Here is a 19089-nt window from a genome sequence, read left to right on the forward strand (position 1 = left end):
TTTTTCACTTCTTATAATGGAAGACTAAAATTATGTTAAAAATCTTATTCTCTAAATTTCTGGTATAGGTTAGTTAGGCATTTAAGATGGAACCTTTGATAAGGCATGGAAACCAAAATCAAGACTTATCTAGGAATAGCGTGTGACAAGAGAGATATTACAGTAGGTATTTGATCCTTTCGGAGTTATTTTGCATATTAACTATATGGCAGGACGTGATACAGCTGTTTTACGATTTAAAGGTGATGTAGAAAAAACACCAGAAAAATAAACTCCCCCTTAAGTTATTGTTTAATAATTTTCAGATAATGGGTTAGTCTTAGGTGGCCAATAAGTTAAACTTGAAATACTATCAGGTTAAGAAGAGTAAAAAATATGGGCATTTTTACTTAAAAAGGGTGTATAAAAAAGTCAATAAAGGCAAAAAGGCCAATTTAAATAAAAACACTGATATAAATATTTCACTTATAATCCTTTTAGTCCAACGTTCTTGGAGTCAAGATATCATTACACTTTCCTAATTTAAGTATAGGTGCATCACAAAGCTTAGATTAGTTTAAAAGATTATTAACTATATCTTCATTGCATACTTTTTGTTCAACATAGCTTCTTTCATACTTTTGCATGAAAGGTGAAGTTGTACAAGATTTATTATTTTAAGTTACACATCTATTATCATAAGAAACTTCCGTAGTTAATAAAGTTGAAGAACCGTGTACTTTGTTGCACTTTTAACACTTTTTAGAACAAAATTTGTCGTTAACTTACTATATTGCCTCGTCTATTGCATTTTAAAATGTCTCATTAGAAGCAAGGACCTATCCTTGTAGGATTTAAATTCCAGGAACTTCCAATATGTTGTTTGCCAAGTCTTTCAAGACTATAAGTTCAGATTTTACTTTATTAATCATCTCTACAGCTTTATATAAATCTAATTTATAATCAAAGTCGGCCCCTTTGACACGTTAAACTATAGGGTTCTCAAGAGAGAAAAGTTTTTCTTATAGAGTCAAATTTTCTTCTTTTGATTTATTGAATTAGTTCTATACATATTATAACTCATTTGTTAGAGACATAACTTGATTTTTTAAGGAGGTTTGATCTTAGATAGAGTTTTAAAGTTAATTTTACAGCATTTTTATTTATTCATGCTATGCTTTTTAGGGAGAGTAAGATATAACAGGTTAAAAGGTATCCGTAAGATGAGAACCTAAATCTTTATTGGTTTAATTTTTATTAAAAGAATTTAGCTTGGAGGATAGCATTGACATAATGGAATAAAGCGGAATAGATTATGCTAGAAATAATATATTTTAATTGATATATTATTATATACCTCTTAATAGCGGATTTGTTTTCTCAATATTAAGTATATAATTATTAGTATTCTATTTTTAAATTCCATAAAGCAGGTCTTAGTTATGAATCTAGCTAAAAATAGATTTAGAAAGTATAGTCGATATTAAAATGTTATAAATCTATGTATTTATGATAATATGGATAATTTCTTAATAATTTAATAGTTTCTACTTAATAGAGTTTAAATAATTTAATTTTATTTGCACATTTAAAATACCATAAATGACACTAAACATCTCAATATGAATTTAAATCTCATTAATTCTATTTTAAAAGATAAGAACAAGTAATAGCAAAAAATTATAGAAAATTAAAAAGATCACCACTTACTAGCATATGTTCCAGAAACTGTTTTCATCTTAAGCTCCTTGTTGACCTTGTCGTTAACACCTGATACACCCATATTTACTGTGAAAACTCTAATTTCAACACCAGAAGCGGTGTACATTGGTACTTCGAAATTCATCAAAATGTGAGGCTTCTTCCATTCTCTTAAGTCTTCATTTTAAACAGTTTCTGTGTTAAATTCAACCTGTAACTCGGCTTGAATACCACTTTCCAAATTACCAATTCTCCATTCCACAAAATCACCTTCTTTTCTAAGTTTAGCCTTACCTTACTTGATATTCTAAATTATACATTAGTTCAAATTTTAAGGAGTAGGTACTAAAATTCTTACATCCGAGCACAATAAATCGCTAAAAACAACAAAATTAGCAGTTCCTCTGCTCCTTCCGTGTGCAACGAAGCTAGGTCTTATTTTTAAAGGTTGACGGATCTATTCTGAAATTCTGAAATTCATCAGAGTAAATTGACCGTCTGGAGGAGTGAAAGTAATTTAACGTTTTTCAGCAAAATTATTGAGCCTGACACATTAATGGAAAGTTGTGTCGTCTAAAACTACCGCATCAAGAGGAGAAATTTGCTTCTATTTTGTTTTAGAAAGCTCGCTTGCAGAAGCTCCAAAAGTTTAATTTTATTGTTATTGCATTTGGCGATCATTAAGAGATATTTAACAATCAGGCATTCCAGAAAGTTAACAATTAATGTTGATCTATCCTGTGACATCGGCATGGAGCAAATCACCTGTTTGAGAATAAAGTGAGTTTAATTTTTCTACTAATTCAAGGGAGATCTCATTGTTTTTATATTTTATATCAGCAGAGCGATAGTTAACTTACTTGGTGGCTTGAATAGTTACCTCTTGCTCCTAAATTTTTTTGACAGTTGGCTCACCTTACTAAATGAATAATTTAAGAACTTCTGGATCAGTAGTGACAATTTCACCATTATCAACCATTTCGTCTAACATCTCCTAGAAGAATATTTAAGTAGTAGTTATATCTTCAACAGTAAGCTACTCTCCACCATAGAAAGAAATCATGACTTCCCAGATTTTTTATAAGAAATAAACTGCAGCCATGCAGTCTGACTCAGCAGAAATAGATGCAAAGAAATGGAACAGTTATTGCTTCTTATAAGCATATACTCTTGAACCTGTTGTAAAAACTGGTTCCTATACATTACCAGCCAACACATATGAACGCAATAACTAAAAATCTGCAGTGGTTGTCTTATGACAATAATCTCTGTGGATAATAACATGTCCATCGCCAGAATAAATAGAAATTGAATTGATTGGCATTTAATGAAGTGGACAGAAAATATCGATTTACCATAGTATACTTTATTATATAAATTTATATAAAAATATTAAATAAAATATATTTTCTTAAATTATATATAAATTCATATTCATATCGTTTTCATTCCTGCAACAGTTATGACTGTAGTTCACCTTATTGGTTATCCAGGTTCTGGTAAAGGAGTTGTTGCAGATGCACTATAATAAAGTGCAGGTTTTGTACCATATTCAGTAGGAGAGTTAATGAGGAATGAGATAAGACTTGATACAGATCTTGGAAAATAATTAAAATTTATTGATTCTGGTAAAATAGCTCCACCTCATTTAGCTATGGAAGTACTAAAGAAGAATGTTACAAACAGTGATAAAATAACTTTGGATGGGTTTCCTAGAAATATTTTATAAGCCGAAGCTTATTTAAACTAAATTGGTAAGCCTGACTTAACGATACTGGTAAATGTTTCTGAGAAGGTAGCCATTTAACGGTTAATGAATCGTGCTAAGAATAGTAGTAGGAAAGATGACAACGAAGAAGTATTTTAAAACCGTATTACTGCTTACAAAAATGAGACATATCCGTGTGTTGACTATTTAAGATAAAAAGGATGCAATGTTACTGAAATAAATGGTGAAATCAGCATTGAAGAGATGTAGTAAGAAGCTATTAGCAAAATTCTGAATCTAATAAATAAATGAATTACGTATTATTATTTATTATATATTAATTTTTACCAGAATGTTAACTAGCTAAATTATGATACAGACCTAGCTTGAAAACAAAATATCTCGACTTGAAGATGAATTACTATATAAAACTAAAAATCTAGCTTAAATGACATTAAAATGTGAATCTTTATAGATTGTTGTTGATAGAATAAGTAGGAAAACATAAAGGACAACGAAAGCTTAATATCCTATTCAGCAAAACGCTAATTTAATTAATTAAATATTTTTTTTAGAATAAGAAAACAAAAAACTCAAGTTTCATATAGATTCGCCACCTCATGAAGATTTACATGAAATAATCGTAAGATCTTTGTAAGAGGAAATTATAGACCTGAAAACGCAGTTAGAAGATCAGTAAATAATTAATTCATCTTAGCTTTTAAATAATATTGAGCAATCTCTTTATGATGCAAATCTTAAGCTTAACACAGGGTAATCAAAAGAGCTTTAGTAGCTACGAAATGAAAATGCAAATTTAAAAAGAATATTATTAGTGCATAAATAGAATTTAAATTGTATTCTAGATAGTTCAGAAATTAAGGAAGCATTTACAATTTTTAGTTATTAAGAGCAAACTGAATTGGCCGGTAAGTTCTCTATTGATAAAATTCAAATAATTTTATAGATGTTTTGTGATTCGAATAATATTAACTATAGTGATTTAAAATATATCTGGGATCGTAATTTTGAGACGAAAGTGCGAGCTTTTCTAGTTTAACAAATTTTTTAAAATGATTATGGTGAAAGAGTTAACTGTTAAGCTCAACTGTATGAAACTGATGATTGTGACACAAAAATCCTAGCCTGGTGCATGCTTATTATTTTCTTTATCATGAATGGTGGAATAGTGAAGCATGGATAATATTTGATAGAGTAGTAGATTATTATGATTGTCTGAAATCGCAGAATATTAATCTGTTATTTATTAAGTATTACTATTTCGTATTTACTTTAAGATAAAATAATAAATTAACTATAAAAATTTCACAGTTGTAGTTCATAATGTGACGTTTATCGGTTTATTATATAAATTTACATGAAATTAAGAAAATCTATAAAATTATACTAAGCAATTAATATGTTAACTAGATAAACTTTGTGGTCATAAATCTTAAGTCATTTAAAACTGATTTAATAAAATAGAAAACCATTTTAATTATTTATTTTTGGCACTTTAAGCCGTTTGTTGCATTCTTTATTTACTCATGCTATATAATAATAAATCAATTAAAATTCTTTAGTTCTATAGTCAATACGACAAAATAAATATTATATTTCATCATAGTGCCGTACCATGCTGCTATTCAAGCTGCATGAATATATAAGTAATCTGCATGGTCTTAATTATTTTACTTTTAATATTTTTTTAATATTATAAAAAAACTCAGTTTTCAACATTATTAACATATTCTTTTCATCATTCTATCATATTTATAAAATAGCAAAAAAAACGCTGAAATTGCTTACCATCACTCCATTAAAATATCATTTATTTTGTTTACTAACTCAAGAACTATCTTCTTATCCCCCTCATAATTTCCATCGTTTTCTTTACTCTTTATATAGCTCTCTGCCTTGTATTATTTATCCAAACTGGCACTTAAGCCGTTAAAAAGACTGCGAAGAGTTTAAGCTTGTTCTGATCCTTTAATAGACTCTTCTGACTCTGTTAGTCTTTTATTTGCATCTGCAAGATCGGTTGCTAAACTCTTATGTTAGTCCATATATGCAGCCAGTTTGCTTCGGAGCTGACTTTCAGCTACTTCAACATTTTCTACAGATTCAGCGTCTCCAACGGCAGACGTAAGTGCTTAAAGTGTTTCTTTTAAAGTTTAAGAGCGAGATTGTTGCTCACGTAACTCAGTAAGAACACGAGATTCTTAGTCTGAAAGACGTTCTAACTCACGAGTTTTAACGTTTAGTTACTGGTCGATATTTTAACCGTTCTCTGATTAAGTAGGGCCAGGCATTTTGTTTAACAGTAGAAGATGTTATTAGTTAAGCTTTTGATTATTTAAAATTAGTTCTTATTTTTAACGGGGCCATTATGTTAGCTAATTTTCAGCTTTGAGTACGTTTTTAATCATATCCTTTTGTTCCTTAGTAACGCTAGTCATAACATCTGGGGCAATCTCCTAGAAAATTTTCTTTCTATGAACCAGACTAGCTTCTAACGTTTTAATTTCTTCCACTAAACGCTTGCATTCGTTGCTTTCTAGTTTAATTTGATTCCTAAGTTATTACTTAATATTGTACTCTGGATCATCGCTTTAACCTTTATCTAGCTCATTTCTAAGGGCGTCAATTTCTCTCTTATATTATCTGGTATTTCTGTGGATATTAATGGCCTTTTATATGTTTTATTAACCTTAAGTATTTTAAAGTACACTAGCGTTACTATAGGCTATGGCAGTCTAATTAGCTTGTTCTTAGAGTTTTTTCCTAAGTTCTTATTCTTATTTTTGAAGTGAAATATTTTCTTAGCTAAGTTTCATGAATTCTCGAGCGATTTCATCGCCAAGATCTGCCGAAATTTTCGCTTCGGTCTCTGAACGGATTCTAGCGGCAGCAATTTCATTTTTCTCAAGTCTTTATTATGCTTCAACACGAGCTTTATATGCTACATTTGAGTCGTTTCTAAGTTTTTCAGCTTAGTTTTCAGCAGCAGTAGCTTACGAGCGCAAATCTTCTAAGGAAGCACCAGCATCTAACTGAGATTTAGCATAATTAATATCTGTAAATTCGCCTTATAAATTATTAACTTACTACTTAAGTTACTAAACAGTTTCAGATAAACGATTGAACTAGTTTTCTTTCCTGCGTAACTCTTATGTAGATACACTAAGAGCTTCAGCTTCTCTATTGCAGTTGGCAGTCTTATTTCTAATATCAGTGAGAAAATATGGTGCGTCAAATACTTAACGTGTGCCTGTAGCCACTCGAGTACCTGTATCAAGTCCATGGTTAGACATTGGACGAGATGAAAGACGTACATCTTATGTGGCAGCTGTTCCTGTAGCAGCTACACCCACAGCACCTCGAGAAACTGGGCGAGCTGATGCTTTGCGTGACATAGGCATGGACATTTTAATTTTGAAATGTGCGAATTTTTGGAGTGGTAGATAGTATACATATTTTATATATTTATAATTATTTCATAAAATTTAATGTCAGATATTTTATTCAGTACATTAATCTTATCAGAAGGAAATGCTAAAGGGGGCAATATATTTGCATTTCAACCTAAAAAATTTAAAGTACCATTAGCATCTAATTATTCTAGGTCTGTTTCAGTTCCTGCCCTAAAACGGCAAGCAGAAACACCTAAACTTTAGCCATATTTTAAAACAGTATCTGAAAAAGTAGATTTATAAAATTAAAAAGTTGATAATGGTATAAAGATTAATGATAGAATAATTTCAAAGCTTCGTACTTTAGATTATAATACTGATTCATTTGTTAGGAACCCAGATGAAGAAAGAATAAGTATTATCAAAGAAATATATTCAAAAATTTAAAATGGAGCAATTTAAAACTAAACTTCAACATACAACTATACCAAAACCGCATAGATAGAAAGATAAAAACGACACCAAATAGTATAAAAAGAAATAGAAAAATCAATTAGGACTAAAAGTGAGAGAGTTAGAGATACAAGCTAAACAAGAAGTTTTAGACCTTAAGCGTTATTAGTTTAATGTTAAAACGAATAAAACTATCATATAACAAATAATGGTAATACAATAAATAGAAAATTTCAATCAAAGAAAATTTGTGAAAAATCAAGAAGTAATAATAATATAGGATTCTCAATAGAGGTAGATTTTGGTAGTTTAAAAGCTCATAGACCATTTAAAAAGCTTAATTCTAGTGTAGCAAATAAACGCTATGATCTTAATTACATATAATAAAATTATAAAAAATACTATTCAAACTAAGGATTTAAAGCCAATATTTAATCAGTAGAATAGGGTAAGAAGGATTAAAAAAATGAAGAATTCAAGTTTAAATCTACGATAAGTACATTACAGTCTGCAAGTACAATACGATCGCAAAACACATAAAATACATAAAAAACTTTTTTAACCTAAAAATCAAGTATAAATCTGGATTAATTATTTAATATATAATAATGAAAATTCTCATTTGCGGAAGAACCCTTGTGTTAATGACATTCGCCCTGCGAATTGTGCACCCTTATTTCCACTAGATTTAAAAGCTGAAAAATCAGTATTGTAGGACCCTGGTCCAGGTACCTAATCAGAAGACTTTGCTCTATATATATTCGCTATAGAGGCACCTTTAGTTTCAAATTTTTAACCAATCTCATAAGCGCCTGGGCCTGGATTTTGATTATATTTATCAGGAGCTCTCCGGCCAGACATAGTTACATATGGTGATTCCGCACCAAAATCTTTTCCAATGTCATATTTATTTGGACCAGGTTTGTTGTTATCATAATAAAGTTTATAACGTGATGACATTGATGCATTACATTAACTCTTTATTATGTTAGGATTATAAGCCTATGGACCTGGCGATCCATTGTCAAGCTTGTAGTTGTATTTCTTTTGTATTGTGAATGAAGGGGGTTAGCTAGAAACAAATGTATCGCTTGGTTGATATGACCCTACTCCTGGGGTATTGAAAGGTTTCAAAGGTTCATACTTATTTTTAATTTTTATGCCACCTGATAAGTTCAATCCAGAAGATTAGAGATCATATGCATTTGGAGCTGGAGTTTTGCCAGAAGGCGGAACGTACATTTTGCGTGATTTGGGAGATATTCTGAACTTTATATATTGTTATTTTGTTTTAATTATAAAATAATAAAACAATATATGATTTAATAATATTGTACATATAAACGTATTTCTTAAATGTCCGCCACGATAAAATAACATAAAGTTTAATAAGCAGTTTCAGAATAGCTAGATATATCATTACCACTATCAGAAAAAGAATTAAATCATCTCAGGGTATTTAATTCCTCATTACCTAAGACAACAATTCACAAACCGAATGAAATACGAGAATTTACTCAACCTAAACCATCTAACCATAGATAGTTCAGAAGAACAAAACCTTCAAATTTTCAAGAAAATTGTTCTCATACACTTAATTATTTATCAAATGATACTAAAAATAAAAACTTTCTTGAAGCGAATAAAGATAACCTATTAGATTAAACACTTATTCAGACTCCAAATAACATTATTTAGATACAAGATATGATAGACAGGGCTACAAAACTAATTAACTAGGATCATATTGATCCTGAAATTGCAATATTTTATACATACCATGAGACTAAATACGAGAATGAGCAAGCAAACAAAACATTTAGAGAAATTTGTGATCTTTTAAAGAAGAAGAAATTTAATCTTTCAACATATAATTAATAAAAAACTCAATAGGAATCTCGATTTAAACGAATGTATCAACTAGCACGTCAAAGTCGGTTTTTTAAAGAGAATTAGCTGGATCTGATCAATTGTGCAGCAGCACAAAATAACGAAATTGAAGTTAAAAATCCAGCACCAATATGTAGTTTAGATAAAAATTGGATCATTTACCAAGATTATCAGCCTCCAAAATGGAGTTTAAAACTCCCAGACCATATAAGATCAAAAAGCTCTCCAAATCGTACAAGACGGTGTGTTATTGCTCATAACTAGGTATAAGTTCCGTATGAAGCTATTGCACTTCCAAAACTCGTAAAAGTGGAGAAAGTTGGGCCAAAAATGACAGAGATTGGTGGGTAGAGCTTTATTACAGAACCTGTTGTTGGAATCATAAATGCGGAAGAAGATAGAGAGCGGCAGGCAAAACAATCAGCTGAAGAGAAATTTTTCAGAGAAGCAGAAAAACTTATTATTAATGCAAAATTTTCAATGGACTAATTTCCTCCACTGGCAGCATATAGTAGTCTAAGTAGTCTGAATACTTAAAAATACAAAGATGATTTGCTTGATGAGCTAAGGTAGAAGGAAAGAATTTTTGTAATGAAATCTGGAAATATGAGCGGCGTTATACAAAAAGTTATATAACAAAGTTAGGATGCCCTTAAAAATAACTCGAAAATGGGATCCATGGTAGGAGATTTAGTCTAGGAAAATATTTTATTAAAGTGATCTAATTTACTTATTATACGATATACAAGTTATAAATAATAATTTAATGAGTCAAATTTCAGATTAAAAATATTAATTTTCAGACGCAAATAAAAACATCTTATAGGTAACTTTTCCTATAAATGATGTGTAATAATACTTTTTATTGATGAATATATCGAAAGTTGATTGGTGTGAGGACATGGAGATAAAAACTAGAAATGATATTTACGAATTCTTTTTAATAGATAAATTCCCAGCCAATGATTATATAATCAACTGGATAATTTATAACATACTTATTTGCATGAATAAATGATTCAAATAAAAGTTCACTATATATCATTTTCATGTAATTCTTCTTCAAATAAAGAATACGGCACTGGAATATCACTATTCATAGCAAGCTAAATGGAAAACATATCATTTTTAACAATTTAGGGTAACTATAGAATCTTCTATTATGAGGCATGGCCTTTTTTCTATTATTTAAAACACTCAATTCTTTCATATATTTTATCCTCAAAAACCTAATCTAAGAAAAATATATTAGGATCTGGAATACCATTTTAAATAATTATTGGTTCATATTTAATCTACTCATCAATTTAATTATCAAAAAATAAGAGTGGTTCTGGAATACAATCCTGGATTAAAATCTTGCTATATAAAATTTCATCATTAATAATTTAATCAAAAAATTAAGCAGGATTAACCTATTTTTCAATGATAGCAATATCATAAACAATTTCCTCAACCAATTAATATTCAAATATCTTCATAGTATATAATTAGGCTTATCTAATTTAAACAGCGCAATAACTATAACAATCATCAACAATAAATTAAAATGGGAACAAAAATGGCTTTTATGGTATATTTTATATATCAGTATCTGTAATATTTTAAGTACCAAGACATTCTTAACTATTAAAACTTTCTTAATATTCTTAAATTATACTAATTTCGCTCAAATCTTCACATAAATTATTATCGTTGATGCTTTAACTAGATTCCAAAGCAATATTTAGATCCATCCCTCCGAATCCATGCCTTATACTAAACATAAATGTATTTCTATATCTTTTTTAACTGACCAAAACACATGATTTCTAATTTAAATAATATTATATTTTCTAAACAACTAAAAGTTAATCTAGTTCATTATTAACATAAACTTTTGCATCTAAATTATTTTCTAAATTCCATTTATCAATTATTTTTTTAATTCCTTTTGTTTATTAAATAAACATACCATGAAAATTAAAATAAAGAATTTATGATCCATATTTTCCACAATTTTCATACATAACAATTTCATTTTTACTAAGACTATCTAAAAACGGGTCGAAAAAATATTCAACATTATTATGCATTACAATTGCCTAACCACATTCTACAAAACACGAAATATTACAATTTTAAGCTAAAATAGTAAATATTGAACTAGATATTTCCTAATTTGAGGCTCCAAAAAGGAAAAATGAAAATGCGTTAGAAACTGAGTGTTTAGTCGATTGCTATGCAATAAATTTGTGAATCTTAAATATATTTTATGGGAATTATAGTTGATTAGATAATTAAGTCTATTGGTTAATTATTGTGTCTAAACTGTCATAATTTTGTGTTAAATGTATATTAAGGCGATTTTCTGTCTAGGAAAATGAAATAAAATAAAATTCAGGAAAATCTGTGCTTAATAACGATATAAAAAGTGAAAAATCTTCATGGGATAATGGTAAACTTAATGAAATTTCAGCAGTTCCCAATTATATTATAGTGTAAATAAGTTCAAAAAGATCTTTTATTTGCTAAGAACTTTAATTATAGTTTGGTTTAAATTTGAGCAGAGTTTAATTTGGGAAGAAAGACTAGTCAAATGATTTAAATATTTTTATTATTGGTTATTAATTCAAAAGAAGAGATGTAGAGTCCGTAGTCCTTCGTGTAATAATGGTAGATAGATCTAAATTCTTTAGTTCACTTTTTGATAATGATGTAAGTGATGTTGAAAGTTAAGATAAATCGTAAGGTTATTAATTTACTTACGATAACAATAAATATGAAGGTTTTTATGATTTAATAAGATTATCTTACTATATCTGTCTTATTAAACGATTCTTTGATAATTTATCAATGAAAGATTCTTTCAACTAAATTTATTAAGACAAATTCTATAAATAAGTTTAGGTGAGTTATTAAAGTGGTACAACATTAGAATCTATCTATTAATTAGTTACAATTTACTAAGGCATACTCTATTTTTTTGTGAGTGGAGATTTTTTAATGTTCTGTGGAAACTTCCTATTATCGTATTCCTATTATTATAAAAGATTTTACATTTTGGATTTGGGCGAAGAATTTTATTAATCGATAACGGTGTGATGCAGTTCTTTATTATTTTCACATGATATTTGTAAGCTATTAACAAGTTATTATCCTGTTATTTAATTTTTATTTAGTAATTTAAGTTCTTAGTCATAATCATCATTAAAATCAGATAATAATACACCATCTTTATAATAATATTGATATCCTTCAATTATTAATATATTTTCGTTATTTTCTAAATCAATTTAGCATTTAATCTCACACTTTTGTGCTATATATTAAAAAACTTTCGTTTAAATTATTTTATTGTATTTATTCTAAACAAAATTGGATAATAAATCGTTTTAAGACTGGTATTTAGAATTATTATCAATAAACTAAGTAATATTTTATAAACAAATAGTTTACTATTAATCAAATATATAAAGAATTTATTAATCAAGATAATTGAAAACATGTATATTTTCGAAGTTCAATTCAATTAATAAAATATCAGCATTAATACTGAACTCAAAAATATCAAATTCAACGAAATCTTGTCTATTAACTTTAAGAAATGATTCAAATTTATCTATTGGAAAAGATGACTACAACTAATAAAGACCTTCAGCTTACTAAAAGACTTCATATAGTGATTATATCAAGCTAATAATATCTTAGTCTTGTTCAAAAAATCCTATTTTATATGCTAAAAGTTATTTACTTAATGTTATTTTATTATTAAAAGATTTTCGTATGTTTAAAATTTTTCTATCTTCAAACTGTGGAATTTCTACTAGTTTTATCAGCTAAGGTGATTTATATGGTTACTAAATAATATCTTACACACTTGTTCTCTATTTATTGCTATTAGGTGAACTTTATCTTATTAATTCCTTAATAAACACATCTTTTTTATTATCGACATTATTTTCCTATATACTATCCATTTGTTAAAACTATTTTCCAATTTTTTCTTTATTTTTGAATAAATAGTATGCAGCAGTGCCAACTGCTGCTACACTGGCCGTTGAGAGAGTATTATAAATAAAATCCATAAAATTTAGAAATTAAAGACATCTATATTGTATATAAAAATTCAATCATACTCTTCTTCTCCTTCCTCATTTTCATTTTTCTCCTCGAGTTCTTCATCACTGCCAAAGCTTTCCTATTCTTCTTATTTTTTGATAAGAACATCTGATATCAAATCTTCTAAAACTTAAAGTTACGCGTCAAAGTCTTTTATTTATTCAAAAACTGGTATTTCGTGAAATTCTTTTATTAAATCTGATGCAAAATGAGTAATTATAGTTCCTAATACTTGCATTGTAACTGTCGTATTTTTTTATGTGATATATTTATTATATCTATTTTGGTTAATTTATTTCTACAATATCTCAAATTAAATACGTTCCCGTTTGCGTTCAGAAAGTTCATTTTATGTATGTAAAAACTATATTTTGTTGTGTAAAGAGATAATCTCTGCTTAATATGTTACGTTAGTTTATTCCTGGTTTAATTTTATAGTTTCTAAATCAAGTTAATGCTAAATTAATTTCTAATTTTTAGTTTCAATAATATTTAGTAATTCAATATTGTCGGCTTTAATTTAAGTATTTTCTTCATAAATATTAGTTTTCGTAACTATTGGAGCACTTCTTCTAAACTATATTGGAGTTTTTTAATTCTTTGCAGATTAAGCTCTCTATGGTAGTTAATAAGCAATTTAGAGAGGATAAATATTTCGCTTCATTCAAGGTAGAGATTTTAAATGATATAATAATTAATAGCTAGAAAAACATAATATTTAAAAAACATATTATAAATATATAATAATTTAAATTTTTTATCGCTTGAAATGGCTGATGTTGATTTTCTTGATCGCAAAATGTCTCCGTTGCTTAAAACAAAATTGGATTATTACTTTTTAAATTATCCGATCGATATGAAAGATATGGAAGAAGTTAGATCCTAAATGTGTAAAAATATGAATAAAACTGAAGCATAGGTCAAGTCTGGTTAACCTTGCTAATCTGATTTTCATTTTGACTTCTCAAATAATAATGATGGATTAAAAGCTGAGATATAACTTGTTATTGGCGAAAATCTAAATTTGAAAAATGAAATATCTAACTTGAAGACATAACTAGATATTTTATCATCTAGAATCAACCCATCTCAAGACGAAGTATTATCTAAATTAAATTAAGAATATAATACCAACGTAAAAAATTGTTGGTCGCCAATTTTATAGCATATGAAGCATGATTTAAATATATCTTATAAGAATACATACAAGCATTTAGTTGGTGAATTGCTTGGAGTATAAGCTGAAATAAGTAATATTAAATCAGATTCTCTTGTAAAAGCAAAGATATTATTATAGAAAAATGATGAAAGATTTTAAGATTGTATGGATTAATTAGGTAAAGTTATTCATGAAGCGTTTTCTAAGTTTTCTAAAAAGTCTGCCTCTCAAAGTAGTTTGTAACCAGAAGCTAGCACCGAAAGATTATAATCGTTAACTCTTAAAAGCAATGATAGTTTTATTCATAAACCTTCTATACCCATTCTTGATTATACACCAAAATAATTTGAAATTTTAAAAAAGTAATACTCTGATAAAGATGTCGCTGACTTCATATAAGAGGCGTCAATTAATACGAAGACAATGGAAGATTAACTCAGATATTATATTGTAACTTATTTTGAACTTAATACTTCCTCTTATCATTAAATGATAGAAAATTTTATATATGTTAAAGTTTTAGAAATTTTTGAATGAACTATCAATGATTATTCACTAAATTTATCAATTAATCTAGAGACATTTCATGCAATATATTAATATTTGTGCATTATATAGCTTAAGTAACAGTGTAGAAGTTAACAGAGAATATCTAGTTCCATTATAGTTCTTAGTCAAATATTGTACTTAAAAACTTATTAACTAAATTTTCAGTAGATTCATTTAACTCAATATAATCTTCAATATACACTTTATTGCCTTAATATATATTACAATTATAAGTATTACAAGCCTTGCACCAATAAAATCCAGTTTATAGATGTTAAAACACTCGTAAGCAGTCATTGCACTAAACGATTATAGTAGATAATTTATTAACATTAATTCCATTATATAGCCACAATTTATAAAATCCAACATTCATTTCTCGTTTTTCACTATTCTCATATAAAAATTTTTTACATAAAGGACATGAAAATATTCCATTCTATCCCATTTTATACCTACAAAAATCATGAATCGCATGACCACATGGGGGGGGGGATTAAATATGCTAATTGAGATTCACAGAATTATTATAAACACACACTACATTAGGTACTACAAAGATGAATATTATATTAAGCTTTAGTGAAACACGTTTAGCATACATCGCAATGAATATTGTCATCTTCAAAACCACGATAACAGGTTTCACATTAATCACAGTGTACAAACGGAAGAGCATCTTTTGTTCTCCAATCAGTTCTAGCACAAAGAAAACAAGTAGTAATTCCAAATTATATACTGCAGTTAGTGCAAAATTAAGAAAAATCTTAAGTTTAGTTACAATATCTACAGATTATTTGTGAACTACAAGGTTTAACTTAGTGATCTTATATGTCATCATGACAATAACGGCATCCATAAATCTTATTACACACATTACAAATAATTTTATGGCCGCATATTCTATGTTAACAGCCTGGAGCCTTATCTTACCGAAATGCTTAAAAAATAATACTGTCTAATGGTTAGTTTGTATACCATTCATCTGATAATTTTAATGAATTTATAAACTCCATGTCAGGCTAATTTGGATCATATTTCGATGCAGGAGCATGAAAATATACATGTTATATTTATTATATTTACTGTTATTAAGTTTCTTAGTTTAGTGGAGCATGAAGAAACTCTTTAATTATAATGTAGTTTTTTCGGTCAAATCTATCTAACGATCCAGGAGCTAGTCTTATTATTTATGCTACAATTACATCAACTATATCATCTTATTAAAGAATATTTAATTAATATTTTTGCTGATCTAATTCTTACATTTTATATACTAAATAAATATTTAATTATTTTATGTTAATAAATTAAATTTTTATGGAAGAAACATGGCCAAGATATTCATGATAACTATTGGATATTATTTAATATGTGCCTATTAATTTCATAATAGTGTCTGTAAGATTACTTATTGAGTTAGATTACCAGTTTAAATTTTCTAATTTTGATTATGATGGTATAATTTTCTTTAATAAAGTACAATATATATTTTGACTGTATCTATCATTTTTACTGCTTTAGTGCTAGTAGTTTTATAAGAGAAAGTATTAAACTGCTGTGTCGTAAAATACTAATATTTCTGTAACAAATAATTTCATATCAATTTTAATAAAAATTATCATCTCATCTTTTTTCCCTTTTTCGAACTTTAACCCTCTTCTTCCGCTCTATCTTCATTTGCTCGTCCGAATCGCTTTAATTTTTCTTTATCAACTTCTTTCAAATCCTGCAATTCTTAGCAATCAATATCATCTTACCCCTCCTCTTTTCCGCCATAATCGCATTCGCCATCACTACTTTATTAACTAACTTCATCTATCTAACTTTATTGTGCTTCAAAAGTTTCGATCTTACGATCTTTAATATTTTTTACCAAGCTCCCTAAAACCTATCCAACCAAATCAAGTTAAGCTATTATTTCGTTATCTTATTTTATGCATTTCACTGCAAATTTCATGGTTGTAAATTCTGATCCCTTGATAGTCAAGTCACCAATTCCCACCTCCGCTGTGATAATTTCACGCAAGTTCCCTTTAGATTTAGATACATCATCTCCATTTATTCTAGTTAAATCTTTAATATCTTCATAGTTTCCTCGGTCCTAACATCTAATTGTAGAAGATTCCGTTTTGAAGTCCCTTATTAAACTTGGTAGATTCTGCCTGTTAGGAAGAATTGTAGTTAAAATCTACCTATCTTTAATTGTAATTTGAGTTAATTAAATAGGGCTCTATGAGAGATATATTGGAAGCTGAGTAATTGGAAGTAATGTACGTGACGAAGTCATTTTTATTGGATTGGAAGTAAACATAGACTCATATTATATTTGTAAATAAAAATTTACGTTAATTGAAAAATAAATAATAAATAATCTTATATATTAATTTACGTCCTATTTAAAAATTTATGCCAAATACAGTTGATTGGTAAGTTTATCTTTCTATTGTTCAAGAAAACGACATTCTCAACTCTTAAATACAATAACTATAATAATAAAATTAAAATTTCTAGCTTATTTAATAGCAACATATCAATTTTGAAATCAACGAAGTTTTGACAAAATCTGAGGTTTAATAATGTTTAGATAAAGATATATAGATTACACTTTTAGAGTAGTAGCTATAGAATGCGTATTAATTACTAGAATAATAGAAAATAATTCATGACGACGAGTATATTTCTTAAATCAATGATAACAACATATTACTTTAAACAAATCTTGCATCTGTAACAGCTTAGTTTGAAGCTCTAATTGAATAAAATAACAGTTTTAAAGAAAATTTAATATAAATACTTTCAGTCTAAGAGTTAGTTTAGTTGCTATATACCTTTGATATGCCAATAAATCAGGTTTTAGAATCCAATGTATCTGAATTTTAAAAAACCAATTTGATCATTAAAGATGAAAATATTTAGGCGACGAAACAGATTTAAATATTATAATAAAAGTTATGTTAAATTGTTGAATAAAACTAATAATAAGAATCATAAATTGATTTATTAAATTAAAAAATAATTTCCCTCACTGGAAGTTTACAGTCATAAAAGCAAAATGTAGACTTAATTAGCAATTCTAAAATAAAAGATTAAATAGAATAAACATAATAATTTAGTCAATAAATATAATAGCTCTAATTTAATTTATAATCTATTAGTTAAGAAAAAAGTTTTCTTTAGAAAAAAATTAGCTCACTCCAACTAGAATATGATTAACATGAAAAAATAAATTCCAGTTTAAAATAATAAATATTCAAATTATAAAAATCAATATAAAGTAATTCAATATAATTTTAAGAATTTTAAGATAGTCATGTTCAGTTTAACAAAATTAAGTAATTATTAGGTATTGATGATTTTAAATTAGTATTTGACATTGTTGCATAATAAAGTAATATTATAGTTATTTTAAAGTAGTAATTTGGAATTAGTGATAGTTCTTTGCTTATAAAAACTATATAGTAAAAATTAATCAATAAAGAGCATAAAAATATATGTACTTACTGTGAAAAATATTAACTATTTATTAATGAGACATTAATAAAAATAAATTACTACGAAGATTTAGTGAGAAATTTAGAAATACCAAAAATAGATACACTCGATGTGTTATTAGCAAAATTTCCATTTGAATAAATATAAAATAATCGAACAAACTAAAAATAAATCTAGGATACTGACTCCTTCGAATATTCAGATTTATTAAATCTCTCAGATAATGGAAATGCTGTACTTCCACAGGTTTCAATTATGACAAATAATATATCTATACTAGCTTAGCCGAAAGCAGTATTAAATAATAAATTAGCTGAGGAGTTTTAAAAATTAAACGAGGCACTTCAGCACCAAAAGGAAAAATCTATGATATCGATATCAAACGCAGTCATTAAATCCTAAAATTTTTCGCATTAGCCTGAAAAAGTAAATATAAGAAAAACACCTTTGACCCCTGAAGATATTACAGCAAGTAGAAATATTATACAAAAGTAGTCAACTCCAATTCAGAAGAATAAGAAATCGCCACTTCGTGCTCGATAAGTCCCCCTAAACACCACTGCAACACGGCCACTCTCATCCCGCTCATTCATTAAAAGGTAGCTACAGGATGCGTAAATTAAAACGCAATGGAAATGAAT

General features: G+C 27.6%; 15 protein-coding genes across 15 annotated transcripts; 7 read left to right on the forward strand and 8 right to left on the reverse strand. All coding sequences in view use genetic code 6, as the record gives it.

The window, feature by feature from the left end:
- Nucleotides 1-16: 16 nt before the first annotated feature.
- SS50377_24714 (RNA binding motif-containing protein) lies at nucleotides 17-451 on the forward strand (the record flags this gene model as incomplete). The annotated part of the gene is made up of 1 exon (XM_067908555.1): nucleotides 17-451. One exon carries the CDS (start codon nucleotides 17-19, stop codon nucleotides 449-451), a length of 435 nt encoding a protein of 144 aa, XP_067763376.1.
- Nucleotides 452-461: 10 nt separating this feature from the next.
- Nucleotides 462-1265, reverse strand: SS50377_24715 (uncharacterized protein; the record flags this gene model as incomplete). The annotated part of the gene is made up of 1 exon (XM_067908556.1): nucleotides 462-1265. One exon carries the CDS (start codon nucleotides 1263-1265, stop codon nucleotides 462-464), a length of 804 nt encoding a protein of 267 aa, XP_067763377.1.
- A 413-nt stretch (nucleotides 1266-1678) lies between these two features.
- On the reverse strand, nucleotides 1679-3004 carry SS50377_24716 (Adaptor complexes medium subunit family protein; the record flags this gene model as incomplete). The annotated part of the gene is made up of 1 exon (XM_067908557.1): nucleotides 1679-3004. One exon carries the CDS (start codon nucleotides 3002-3004, stop codon nucleotides 1679-1681), a length of 1326 nt encoding a protein of 441 aa, XP_067763378.1.
- A 138-nt stretch (nucleotides 3005-3142) lies between these two features.
- On the forward strand, nucleotides 3143-3700 carry SS50377_24717 (Adenylate kinase 3; the record flags this gene model as incomplete). Its single annotated transcript, XM_067908558.1, has 1 exon — nucleotides 3143-3700. One exon carries the CDS (start codon nucleotides 3143-3145, stop codon nucleotides 3698-3700), a length of 558 nt encoding a protein of 185 aa, XP_067763379.1.
- Nucleotides 3701-3836: 136 nt separating this feature from the next.
- SS50377_24718 (uncharacterized protein) lies at nucleotides 3837-4628 on the forward strand (the record flags this gene model as incomplete). The annotated part of the gene is made up of 1 exon (XM_067908559.1): nucleotides 3837-4628. The coding sequence occupies one exon, from the start codon at nucleotides 3837-3839 to the stop codon at nucleotides 4626-4628; it is 792 nt and encodes a 263-aa protein (XP_067763380.1).
- A 571-nt stretch (nucleotides 4629-5199) lies between these two features.
- SS50377_24719 (Intraflagellar transport protein 72/74) lies at nucleotides 5200-6816 on the reverse strand (the record flags this gene model as incomplete). Its single annotated transcript, XM_067908560.1, has 1 exon — nucleotides 5200-6816. One exon carries the CDS (start codon nucleotides 6814-6816, stop codon nucleotides 5200-5202), a length of 1617 nt encoding a protein of 538 aa, XP_067763381.1.
- Nucleotides 6817-6897: 81 nt separating this feature from the next.
- Nucleotides 6898-7866, forward strand: SS50377_24720 (uncharacterized protein; the record flags this gene model as incomplete). Its single annotated transcript, XM_067908561.1, has 1 exon — nucleotides 6898-7866. One exon carries the CDS (start codon nucleotides 6898-6900, stop codon nucleotides 7864-7866), a length of 969 nt encoding a protein of 322 aa, XP_067763382.1.
- Nucleotides 7867-7872: 6 nt separating this feature from the next.
- On the reverse strand, nucleotides 7873-8496 carry SS50377_24721 (SHIPPO 1-like protein; the record flags this gene model as incomplete). The annotated part of the gene is made up of 1 exon (XM_067908562.1): nucleotides 7873-8496. One exon carries the CDS (start codon nucleotides 8494-8496, stop codon nucleotides 7873-7875), a length of 624 nt encoding a protein of 207 aa, XP_067763383.1.
- Nucleotides 8497-8610: 114 nt separating this feature from the next.
- On the forward strand, nucleotides 8611-9864 carry SS50377_24722 (uncharacterized protein; the record flags this gene model as incomplete). The annotated part of the gene is made up of 1 exon (XM_067908563.1): nucleotides 8611-9864. One exon carries the CDS (start codon nucleotides 8611-8613, stop codon nucleotides 9862-9864), a length of 1254 nt encoding a protein of 417 aa, XP_067763384.1.
- A 311-nt stretch (nucleotides 9865-10175) lies between these two features.
- SS50377_24723 (uncharacterized protein) lies at nucleotides 10176-13211 on the reverse strand (the record flags this gene model as incomplete). Its single annotated transcript, XM_067908564.1, has 1 exon — nucleotides 10176-13211. One exon carries the CDS (start codon nucleotides 13209-13211, stop codon nucleotides 10176-10178), a length of 3036 nt encoding a protein of 1011 aa, XP_067763385.1.
- A 41-nt stretch (nucleotides 13212-13252) lies between these two features.
- On the reverse strand, nucleotides 13253-13909 carry SS50377_24724 (uncharacterized protein; the record flags this gene model as incomplete). The annotated part of the gene is made up of 1 exon (XM_067908565.1): nucleotides 13253-13909. The coding sequence occupies one exon, from the start codon at nucleotides 13907-13909 to the stop codon at nucleotides 13253-13255; it is 657 nt and encodes a 218-aa protein (XP_067763386.1).
- A 105-nt stretch (nucleotides 13910-14014) lies between these two features.
- Nucleotides 14015-14941, forward strand: SS50377_24725 (uncharacterized protein; the record flags this gene model as incomplete). The annotated part of the gene is made up of 1 exon (XM_067908566.1): nucleotides 14015-14941. One exon carries the CDS (start codon nucleotides 14015-14017, stop codon nucleotides 14939-14941), a length of 927 nt encoding a protein of 308 aa, XP_067763387.1.
- Nucleotides 14942-15417: 476 nt separating this feature from the next.
- On the reverse strand, nucleotides 15418-16221 carry SS50377_24726 (CHY zinc finger family protein; the record flags this gene model as incomplete). The annotated part of the gene is made up of 1 exon (XM_067908567.1): nucleotides 15418-16221. One exon carries the CDS (start codon nucleotides 16219-16221, stop codon nucleotides 15418-15420), a length of 804 nt encoding a protein of 267 aa, XP_067763388.1.
- Nucleotides 16222-16574: 353 nt separating this feature from the next.
- SS50377_24727 (uncharacterized protein) lies at nucleotides 16575-17243 on the reverse strand (the record flags this gene model as incomplete). The annotated part of the gene is made up of 1 exon (XM_067908568.1): nucleotides 16575-17243. The coding sequence occupies one exon, from the start codon at nucleotides 17241-17243 to the stop codon at nucleotides 16575-16577; it is 669 nt and encodes a 222-aa protein (XP_067763389.1).
- Nucleotides 17244-17362: 119 nt separating this feature from the next.
- On the forward strand, nucleotides 17363-19087 carry SS50377_24728 (uncharacterized protein; the record flags this gene model as incomplete). The annotated part of the gene is made up of 1 exon (XM_067908569.1): nucleotides 17363-19087. One exon carries the CDS (start codon nucleotides 17363-17365, stop codon nucleotides 19085-19087), a length of 1725 nt encoding a protein of 574 aa, XP_067763390.1.
- Between the last annotated feature and the right edge of the window lie 2 nt (nucleotides 19088-19089).

This window comes from Spironucleus salmonicida, chromosome 5, assembly GCF_000497125.1.
Source record: "Spironucleus salmonicida strain ATCC 50377 chromosome 5, whole genome shotgun sequence".
In the NCBI taxonomy this organism is placed as follows: Eukaryota; Fornicata; order Diplomonadida; family Hexamitidae; genus Spironucleus; species Spironucleus salmonicida.